Here is an 11,704-nt window from a genome sequence, read left to right as displayed (position 1 = left end):
GTGTATGTACTACAGAGTATATGGTGTATGTACTGCAGTGTATATGATTATGTACTGCAGAGAATATGATGTACGTACTGGAGTCAGAGTATATGGTGTATGTATTGCAGTCAGAGTATATGATGTATGTACTACAGAGTATATGATTTATGTACTGCAGAGTATATGATGTATGTACTGCAGTCAGAGTATATGGTGTATGTACTGCAGAGTATATGATGTATGTACTGCAGTCAGAGTACATGATGTATGTACTGCAGTCAGAGCACATGATGTATGTACTGCAGAGTATATGATGTATGTACTGCAGTCAGAGTACATGATGTATGTACTGCAGTCAGAGTACATGATGTATGTACTGCAGAGTATATGATGTATGTACTGCAGTCAGAGTACATGATGTATGTACTGCAGTCAGAGTACATGATGTATGTACTGCAGAGTATATGATGTATGTACTGCAGTCAGAGTACATGATGTATGTACTGCAGTCAGAGTACATGATGTATGTACTGCAGAGTATATGATGTATGTACTGCAGTCAGAGTACATGATGTATGTACTGCAGAGTATATGATGTATGTACTGCAGTCAGAGTACATGATGTATGTACTGCAGAGTACATGATGTATGTACTGCAGTCAGAGTACTTGATGTATGTACTGCAGAGTATATGATGTATGTACTACAGTCAGAGTGCATGATGTATGTACTGCAGAGTATATGATGTATGTACTGCAGTCAGAGTACATGATCTATGTACTGCAGAGTACATGATGTATGTACTGCAGAGTATATGATGTATGTACTGCAGTCAGAGTACATGATATATGTACTGCAGAGTATATGATGTATGTACTGCAGTCAGAGTACATGATGTATGTACCACAGTCAGAGTACATGATGTATGTACTGCAGTCAGAGTACATGATGTATGTACTGCAGAGTACATGATGTATGTACTGCAGAGTATATGATGAATGTACTGCAGAGTATATGATGTATGTACTACAGAGTATATGATTGTACTGCAGAGTATATGATGCATGTACTACAGAGTACATGATGTATGTACTGCAGAGTATATCATGCATGTACTACAGAGTACATGATGTATGTACTGCAGAGTATATGATGTATTTACTACAGAGTACATGATGTATGTACTGCAGAGTATATTATGTATGTACTACAGAGTATATGGTGTATGTACTGCAGAGTATATGATGTATATACTACTGAGTATATGGTGTATGTACTACAGAGTATATGATGTATGTACTGCAGTGTATATGATTATGTACTGCAGATAATATGATGTACGTACTGGAGTCAGAGTATATGGTGTATGTATTGCAGTCAGAGTATATGATGTATGTACTACAGAGTATATGATTTATGTACTGCAGAGTATATGATGTATGTACTGCAGTCAGAGTATATGGTGTATGTACTGCAGAGTATATGATGTATGTGTTGGAGTCAGTGTGGTGTACTGCAGAGTATATGGTGTATGTACTGCAGTCAGAGTATATGGTGTATGTACTGCAGAGTATATGATGTATGTATTGGAGTCAGTGTGGTGTACTGCAGAGTATATGGTGTATGTACTGCAGTCAGAGTATATGGTGTATGTACTGCAGAGTATATGATGTATGTGTTGGAGTCAGTGTGGTGTACTGCAGAGTATATGGTGTATGTATTGCAGTCAGAGTATATGGTGTATGTACTGCAGAGTATATGATGTATGTATTGGAGTCAGTGTGGTGTACTGCAGAGTATATGGTGTATGTACTGCAGTCAGAGTATATGGTGTATGTTCTGCAGAGCACTGCAGTGATCCCTTAACCAGGCTTCCTCCTCTTCATCCTTATCTCTACACACATGTTGCAGACAGGGATGCACCGATACGGAACTCGTAGGTCAACAATGATAACTGACAATTTACACAACAGTGATTTCCAACCAAGTCATTTGATGTGACAAGAGGCAGTCCATGAGTGCTGATATCCAGTATAACAGCACTTTTCACTATATGTATCACTCCGCCACACAAGTGTTCTATTAAGAACCATTAATTAGGCTACATTAAGGCTTGTTATCAATATCAGATTGTAACCAACTTGCACGGCAAAGATGGATGTATTTCCACAAATAACATTTGAGTTAAAATATGAATGGAAACGTCATGTACATGATACAAAGTAGCTGGCCAGCAGTAACGTGTGTAGACCTATACAAAGTAGCAAGCTGTGCAGGAAAATGTTTGCGTTCAGGTTGCCTGGCAACGGTCCAAGTTCAGGAGCGCAGTTGTGAAACTATTTGTTGGCGGAGCTAAATAAATGATTAAATAAACAAACAAATCCTAATCTGTTGTCTTACTGTTAACTAATAAATGGCGACTGTAGAGCTCTTCTATGAAAGCAATGTCACACGAGAGAGGGAGGGAGTGCGGTTATACCGGGATTATCTTCGGCCCAGTACCCACGACCACATCACAGCTGTGCCGATAGATATTCAGCACAACAGCACTCCCTCCCTGTTGTGTGATATAGCTTAATTACTACCGATATCATTTATATACTATATAAATAATATATATCATTATAATATATATTAACAATATATAACATGTTATTTAAAACAGAATGCTTCAGTGAACCTACCATGTCCGAGCTGTCAGCGGCACAGAAGTGGCTATCACAGTCAGCTCCTTCAAAGTGAATGGTCCAGGTACCAGCGGCACGGGGGTGGGATATCAGACGACAGAAACCTGCAGCAAGACACAACACACATGCTAGTTGTCTGCACTATACTACACACTGTACTACTTACATTAAAGCTGTGATGGAGGCGGACATACTGCGTTACACGGGTTAGATGTGTATGGTTACAAACAGCTATGAGAGAAGCAGCAGCCTGTTGGGATTTCTGTCATGTACTTGCAAGCATACACGACGAAAGAGCATTTCGTTTCCCCCAGCTCACAGCAGTGCAACACAGACACACACATCCAACATCCCCAAGCACCACACCACCACAAACACACAAAAACAAAGAGAGAGAGAACACACAAAGGGAAACAACAACTACACATAAACTGTTATCAACACAGTCTATTCACTGCAACACGGTCCAAACATTCCTCTGTCCAGGAGAACCAACGCCAGCCAGGATGACTGTCGGAGCTGCCGGTCCACATGGACTAGCAGTTACAGAACCAACGCCAGCCAGGATCACTGTCGGAGCTGGCGGTCCGCATGGACTAGCAGTTACAGAACCAATGCCAGCCAGGATGACTGTCGGCGCTGCCAGTCCACATGGACTAGCAGTTACAGAACCAATGCCAGCCAGGATGACTGTCGGTGCTGCCGGTCCGCATGGACTAGCAGTTAGAGAACCAACGCCAGCCAGGATGACTGTCGGTGCTGCCGGTCCACATGGATTAGTAGTTACAGAACCAATGCCAGCCAGGATGACTGTCGGAGCTGGTGGTCCACATGGACTAGCAATTACAGAACCAACGCCAGCCAGGATGACTGTCAGAGCTGGTGGTCCACATGGACTAGCAGTTAGAGAACCAACGCCAGCCAGGATGACTGTCGGAGCTGCCGGTCCACATGGATTAGTAGTTACAGAACCAATGCCAGCCAGGATGACTGTCGGAGCTGGTGGTCCACATGGACTAGCAATTACAGAACCAACGCCAGCCAGGATGACTGTCAGAGCTGGTGGTCCACATGGACTAGCAGTTAGAGAACCAACGCCAGCCAGGATGACTGTCGGAGCTGCCGGTCCACATGGACTAGCAGTGACAGAACCAACGCCAGCCAGGATGACTGTCGGCGCTGGCGATCCGCATGGACTAGCAGTTAGAGAACCAACGCCAGCCAGGATGACTGTCGGCGCTGGCGATCCGCATGGACTAGCATTTACAGAACCAACGCCAGCCAGGATGACTGTCGGCGCTGGCGATCCGCATGGACTAGCAGTTAGAGAACCAACGCCAGCCAGGATGACTGTCAGAGCTGGGGGTCCACATGGACTAGCAGTTAGCTTAGCCTTCCCTGCTTCCACGTCACGTCACACCACCCTCAGTGTTTCCTCTTCAGGCGCAGCTCCAGTCAAGGCTGAGGTCCTTGGGCCCACCAGACGCAACAGACCAGGTTCCCTCAGCCAATCCAGCGCCAGCTCTCCCAGCCAGACACCTTTGACACACCTCCCCCACACTCCACACGACGACACAAATGCAGACAAAAACACTGCACAGTGGACGCGAGGTGAGGCCACTGCCAGACCGCCTCGGTGTTTCCTCTCGGGTGCAGCTCCGAGCAGGGCTGTGGTCCCTGGGCCCCCAGGACGCAGCAGACACAGCTAGAGAGAGCGGGCTACTGCATAGCTAATCTGTCCCCTCTTTCTGTGTGACAGCTTGAATGACCTTCTCCCACATTCTCTCCCTTCCTTCACTAAACACAGTGAACAGCGGCAGCCTACATCTCTTACCTCTCTCGCAAACTATGCTGCAGCGGACTCACATCAGCCAGTCAAACCAGCTTATTCTGGATGGACTGGCACACAGACATAAAACAAAACAAGTTGGCAGATCAATACTCCATCCATCCATCCATCACCCCACCCGCTTATCCTGCTCTCAGGTGGCGGGGATGCTGCAGCCTATCCCAGCAGTCATTGGACGGCAGGCGGGGAGACACCTTGGACAGGTCGCCAGGCCATCACACAGGGCCCACACACACACACACACACACACACATTCATACCTAGGGACAATTTAGTACGGTGAGTCACCTGACTTACATGTCTTTGGACTGTGGGAGGAAACCCATGCAGACATAGGGAAAACATGCAAACTCCACACAGAGGACGACCCAGGACGACCCCAAAGGTTGGACCACCCCGGGGCTCGAACCCAGGAACTTCTTGTTGTGAGGCAACCGTGCCGCCCAGACCAATAGTCTAATATACCAATACCCTATAAACACGTTGTGTGTCTCAGTGAACAACACCATGTCAGCCCTCCTCCATATGTCACCTGCGCACTCAGAATAATAGCTGTTTGACAGTCTCATGGCAGTGGGCAGGGATTCACATCCCTACTGAGGGACTCTTAAGAGACTGTCCAGCCACACCGCAGCCTTTCTACACACACGTGTGTGTGTGTGTGTGTGTGTGTGTGTGTGTGTGTGTGTGTGTGTGTGTGTGTGTGGAAGCTTGAGGTAAGGGATAACCTTCACCTGGATTAGCTCGGTCAGTATGCAGTATGTAATACCGCTCTTTCATAGAAAGAGGAGGCAGCCCAAAGGATGTTGCTTACTCCATGTCGCTGTGTAACCTTACCTCTCTGCACCAAGGGCTCCAGAAACTCCTGGAAGCCATTTGGGATGTTGCGGACCACATCACAAGAGTACCCGTCCTCAGGCAACAAGAAAGGCAGCTGGAGGTCCGGGTCCTCCTCCAGCTGCACCTCCCTCCCGTCACTCCTCGCCAGCTCGTCTGCTGTGTTCTCCGCTAGTGCTACCACGTGGTCTATCAGCTCCTAAACACACAAGGCCAAGGGTCAAGCAACAGGAAGTGTTGGTAGCCATGCCGCTTTGCTGCTGGGAGAGGAGTCCAGACATTTGGTTCAATAACAAAAAGGCTGGTTTCCAAATGAACAATGAACAAATCTACATGATTAAATATCTTTTTTGTTTTTTCACCTCTTTTTCTCCCCAATTGTACTTGGCCAATTACCCCACTCCTCCGAGCCGTCCCGGTCTCTGCCCCACCCCCACTGCCGATCTGGGGAGGGCTGCAGACTACCACATGCCTCCTCCCATACATGTGGAGTCACCAGCCGCTTCTTTTCACCTGACAGTGAGGATCACGCTACACCCCCCCCCCCCCCGAACAGGCGCCCCAACAGACCAGAGGAAGCGCTAGGGCAGCGACCAGGACACACACACACATCCGCTTCCCACCCGCGGACACAGCCAATTGTGTCTGTAGGGACGCTTGACCAAGCGGGAGGTAACACGGGGATTCAAACTGGAGATCCCTGTGTTGGTAGGCAACAGAATAGACTGCCACGCCACCCGGACGCCCCAATTATTAAATATCTAACACACAAAACAAGTGTTTCGTTTCAGCTGTAGCAAATGTGATCCAAGAGAAATGCAATCCAAGAGAAATGTAATCTAGCCATGTTATGTGGTGTCAGACTGATAGCCCAGACGCAGTGTTTACTCTGAGGCCGACATGTGAGTGGACAGACCGGTCAACTCTGGCTCAGTGCTACTCAGAGTTAAGTTTGGCTGGAATTTTGTCTTTTCCTGAAATCTGAAATTGTTTTTAGTGTCGTTTTGGTCATTGATTTTACCTAGTTTTAGTTAGGTTCCAGTCAGTGGAACTTGATTTTCATTTTAGCCTAGTTTTAACAGAGGTTTTTGCCACGACTTGGTGCTAAAGCTTTCTGTTATCATGGGGATACCAGTTAAGGTATTTTCTCCCGACTCTTCCATAACTATAACATCAGCAGCTGATCTGAGCTTGAACTGAGTTGAGTTCGACCCTGTTCATGGGCACGTGGCATGCCAGCACCGGGAGCGACTCACTGCAAAACACACCTCTCGCCCATGACAGGACTCACTAACAAGCCAGGATTCTGCACAAATGACGCTTGTACTTAACTGGATAACACGGAGACACTTCTGGAAGTGGTGCCTGACTGCCTTGTGATCTGGAGAATTTAGATGGCCATACTGGCATTTTCTTGTGTCTTATTTTGTCAAGGCTAATTCAAGGAAGACTCCATTGTACTTTTTTTTTCAAGGAACTATTAATTAATATTGTTTTTGAACCATGAAAAACCCAGCCACTGAGGATGCACAAGCCAGTGCATCCTTAGCGCCGGTCCCAAGCCCGGACAAATGGGGAGGTTTGCGTCAGGAAGGGCATCCAGCGTAAAATCTTTGCCAAATCAAATATGCGGATCATAAATAAGACTTACATACCGGATCGGTCGAGGCCCGGGTTACCAACGACCGCCACCGGTACTGTTAACCAGCAGGGTGTCGGTGGGAACTATGCTACTGTTGGGCGAAGGAGAAGGAGAGGGGGAAGGCATGTCTAGAGGCAGCTAGAGAGGAGGAAGGGTAGACATGTGGAGGTGAGAGTTGGAACTTTGAATGATGGCACTATGACTGGTAAAGGGAGAGAGCTGGCTGACATGATGGAGAGAAGAAAGGTAGGCATACTGTGTGTGCAAGAGACCAGGTGGAAGGGGAGTAAGGCCAGGAGTATCGGAGGTGGGTTCAAACTCTTCTACCATGGTGTGAATGGGAGGAGTAATGGGGTAGGGGTAATTCTGAAGGAAGAGTATGTCAAGAGCGTGTTGGAGGTGAAGAGAGTGTCAGACAGAGTGATGAGTATGAAGCTGGAAATTGAAGGTTTATTGCTGAATGTTATCAGCGCAGCGCATATGCCCCACAAGTTGGGTGTGAGATGGATGAAAAAGAAGAATTCTGGAGTGAGTTGGACGACATGGTGGAGAGGGTACCCAAGGAGGAGAGAGTGGTGATTGGAGCGGACTTCAATGGACATGTTGGTGAAGGGAACAGAGGTGATGAGGAGGTGATGGGAAGGTATGGAGTCAAGAAGAGAAATGTGGAAGGACAGATGGTGGTCGATTTTGCGAAAAGGATGGAAATGGCTGTGGTGAATACATATTTCAAGAAGAGGGAGGAACACAGGGTGACATACAAGAGTGGAGGAAAGTGCACACAGGTGGACTATATCTTATGTAGAAGGCGCCATCTAAAAGGGATTGGAGACTGCAAGGTGGTGACAGGGGAGAACGTAGCCAGGCAGCATCGGATGGTGGTCTGTAGGATGACTTTGGAGACCAAGAAGAGGAAGCGAGTGAAGACACAGCCGAAGATCAAATGGTGGAAGTTGAAGAAGGAAGACTGTTGTGTGGAGTTCAGGCAGGAGGTAAGACAGGCACTGGGTGGTAGTGAAGAGTTGCCAGATGGCTGGAAAACCACTGCAGAAATAGTGAGGGAGACAGCTAGGAAGGTACTTGGTGTGTCATCAGGACAGAGGAAGGAAGACAAGGAGACTTGGTGGTGGAGTGAGGAAGTACAGCAAATTATACAGAGGAAAAGGTTGGCAAAGAAGAAGTGAGATAGTCAGAGAGATGAAGAAAGTAGACAGGAGTACAAGGAGATGCAGCGTAAAGCAAAGAGAGAGGTGGCAAAGGTAAAGGAAAAGGCGTATGGTGAGTTGTATGACAGATTAGACACTAAGGAAGGAGAAAAGGACTTGTACCGATTGGCTAGACAGAGAGACCGAGCTGCAAAGGATGTGCAGCAAGTTAGGGCGATCAAGGATAGAGATGGAAATGTGCTGACAAGCGAGGAGAGTGTGCTGAGAAGGAGGAAGGAATACTTTGAGGGGCTGATACATGAAGAAAATGAGAGAGAGAGAGCAGGTTGGATGATGTAGAGATAGTGAATCAGGAAGTTCAGTGGATTAACAAGGAGGAAGTGAGGGCAGCTATGAAGAGGATGAAGAGTGGAAAGGCAGTTGGTCCTGATGACATACCTGTGGAGGCATGGAGATGTTTAGGAGAGATGGCAGTGGAGTTTTTAACTAGATTGTTTAACACAATCCTGGAAAGTGAGAGGATGCCTGAGGAGTGGAGAAGAAGCATACTGGTACCGATTTTCAAGAACAAGGGCGATGTGCAGAACTGTAGCAACTACAGAGGTATGAAGTTGATCAGCCACAGCATGAAGATTTGGAAGCTAGGTTAAGAGAAGAGGTGATGATCAGCGAGCAGCAGTATGGTTTCATGCCACGAAAGAGCACCACAGATGTGATGTTTGCTTTGAGAATGTTGATGGAGAAGTATAGAGAAGGCCAGAAAGAGTTGCATTGTGTCTTTGTAGATTTAGAGAAAGCTTATGACAGAGTGCCGAGAGAGGAGGTGTGGTATTGTATGAGGAAGTCAGCAGTTGCAGAGAAGTATGTAGGGGTGGTGCAGGATACGTATGAGGGAAGTGTGACAATGGTGAGGTGTGCAAGGTTGGAATGACAGATGGGTTCAAGGTGGAGGTGGGATTACATCAAGGATCGGCTCTGAGCCCTTTCTTGTTTGCAATGGTGATGGACAGGTTGACGGACAAGATCAGGCAGGAGTCTCCATGGACGATGATGTTCGCGGATGACATTGTGATCTGTAGCGAGAGTAGGGTGCAGGTTGAGGAGAGCCTGGAGAGGTGGAGGTATGCACTGGAGAGAAGAGGAATGAAAGTCAGTAGGAGCAAGACGGAATACCTATGCGTGAATGAGAGGGAGGACAGTGGAATGGTCAGGATGCAAGGAGTGGAGGTGACAAAGGCATTTGAGTTTAAATACTTGGGGTCAACTGTCCAAAGTAACGGGGAGTGCAGGAGAGAGGTGAAGAAGAGAGTGCAGGCAGGGTGGAGAAGTGTGTCAGGAGTGATGTGTGACAGAAGGGTACCAGCAAGAGTTAAAGGGAAGGTTTACAAGATGGTTGTGAGACCAGCTATGTTATATGGTTTGGAGACATTGGCACTGACGAAAAGACAGGAGGCGGAGCTGGAGGTGGCGGAGTTGAAGATGCTAAGATTTTCACTGGGAGTAACAAAGAAGGACAGGATTAGGAACGATTATATTAGAGGGACCGCTCAGGTTGGACGGTTTGGAGACAAAGCAAGAGAGGCAAGATTGAGATGGCTTGGACATGTGTGGAGGAGAGATGCTGGGTATATTGGGAGAAGGATGCTGAATATGGAGCTGCCAGGGAAGAGGAGAAGAGGAAGGCCAAAGAGGAGGTTTATGGATGTGGTGAGGGAAGACATGCAGGTGGCTGGTGTGACAGAGGAAGACGCAGAAGACAGGAAGAAATGGAAACGGATGATCCGCTGGGGCGACCCCTAACGGGAGCAGCCGAAAGTAGTAGTAGTTTTTGAACCATGAAAGAAAAGGGCATCAACATTTCATTGACAGAAACACTGGTGCTAACCAAGGCTGTCACCACCATGACATTATAGTGTTGATGATAAATTGTCATACAAATAATTGTGATTAATAATTTAATTGTCTTTTTTTTGTTTGGCTTTTCTCCCCCTTTTCTTCCCAATTGTACTTGGCCAACTGCCCTATATTCTGAGCCATCTGTCTTTCCAAGTTCGGCGAATTGGGTGGGGTGGTGGATCCGTAGATGGTTTTTTAAATGTGTGGTAGTAGCGCTGTTGACCGCCACGCTTTTGCTGCAAATCCGACAAATGGCCTCCTCCAGGTTATCGGGCTCTCCTGTTTCATCTGGCTTAAAACCAACATGTGCCCACAGCGCCGCTGTGGTGTTCGGCACTGCAACTACGTCCATGATGTTGACGTCAACACATGCTCGTCCAATATCATAGAATATTATAGAACACTGTAGGATATTACAGAACATTATAGAATACTGTAGAATAGGATAGGATATTATAGATTCCAGAACATTATAGAATACTGTAGAATAGGATAGAATATTATAGATTACAGAACATTATAGAATACTGTAGAATAGGATAGAATATTATAGATTACAGAATATTATAGAATATTATAGAATGATAGATTATAGAATATGATAGATTATAGAATATGATAGAATATGATAGAATATTATAGACTTTAGAATATGATAGATTATTATAGATTATAGAATACTGTAGAATATTATAGAACATTATAGAATAAGCGTCTCAAGATAAACAGTTTGTTGGCGCTAATTCACCACTCATGTGCCAGGGGGGCAACAAGATGACATCATTAAAAGGGCGCCGGTCCAACAACAAACGGTGGAGAACAAGGTGGCAGTAGTGATGGAAATATGACATTTCTGTTTCTGTCATCCAGCTGTTCTTATACAAATGAATGGAAACTATTCTAGACATGATGCAGAATGATTGCAGGTGGCAGAGATGAAGATGGTAAGATTTTCACTGGGAGTGATGAAGAAGGACAGGATTAGGAACGAGTATATTAGAGGGACAGCTCAGGTTGGACGGTTTGCAGACAAAGCAAGAGAGACAAGATTGAGATGGCTTGGACATGTGTGGAGGAGAGATGCTGGGTATATTGGGAGAAGGATGCTGAATATGGAGCTGCCAGGGAAGAGGAGAAGAGGAAGGCCAAAGAGGAGGTTTATGGATGTGGTGAGGGAGGACATGCAGGTGGCTGGTGTGACAGAGGAAGATGCAGAGGACAGGAAGAGATGGAAACGATGATCCGCTGTGGCGCCCCCTAATGGGAGCAGCTGAAAGTAGTAGTAGCAGTAGTAGATCGTGGTCAGGTCAAATAATTGCGATCAGGCGATTATGTAATAATTGTGACAGCCCTAGTTAGTGCTAACATGAGGTCTCTGTTTTGATGAAATATGAGGTTAATATGGTTATATATCAAACATGGTTACAAAGTTAAGTGAAGGCCTTTTAGCCATAATAATGATCCCCTCAGATCGTTCACCTACAACAAGCCATAGCTGAGCACTGGGCTTGACAAGAGGCACTGCAGCTGGATATGGATTGTCACCTGCCAGACAACATTTAAGGTTGGCGTGTGCACACGTGTGTGTATGTGACCAATATGAACAACACATGTCAACATGCATGTCTTCGTGTGCGTGAGTCTT

General features: G+C 46.3%; 1 protein-coding gene across 13 annotated transcripts in view; it reads right to left on the bottom strand.

Moving 5' to 3' along the window:
• Window positions 1–11,704, bottom strand: part of afdna (afadin, adherens junction formation factor a) — a 251,241-nt gene that overhangs the window by 85,714 nt on the left and 153,823 nt on the right. For all 13 annotated transcript variants that reach the window (XM_056295142.1, XM_056295145.1, XM_056295149.1 and 10 more), the window contains exons 20-21: window positions 5,356–5,554; window positions 2,667–2,773 (exon numbers count right to left, since the gene is read on the bottom strand). In XM_056295142.1, the coding sequence (XP_056151117.1) occupies window positions 2,667–2,773; window positions 5,356–5,554 (306 nt within the window). The remainder of the gene's footprint in view (window positions 1–2,666; window positions 2,774–5,355; window positions 5,555–11,704) is intronic.

The sequence above is a fragment of the Lampris incognitus genome, chromosome 15 (assembly GCF_029633865.1).
Source record: "Lampris incognitus isolate fLamInc1 chromosome 15, fLamInc1.hap2, whole genome shotgun sequence".
In the NCBI taxonomy this organism is placed as follows: Eukaryota; Metazoa; Chordata; class Actinopteri; order Lampriformes; family Lampridae; genus Lampris; species Lampris incognitus.
The sequence above is the reverse complement of the archived record's forward strand: the minus strand, read 5'-3'. Positions and strand labels throughout refer to the sequence as shown.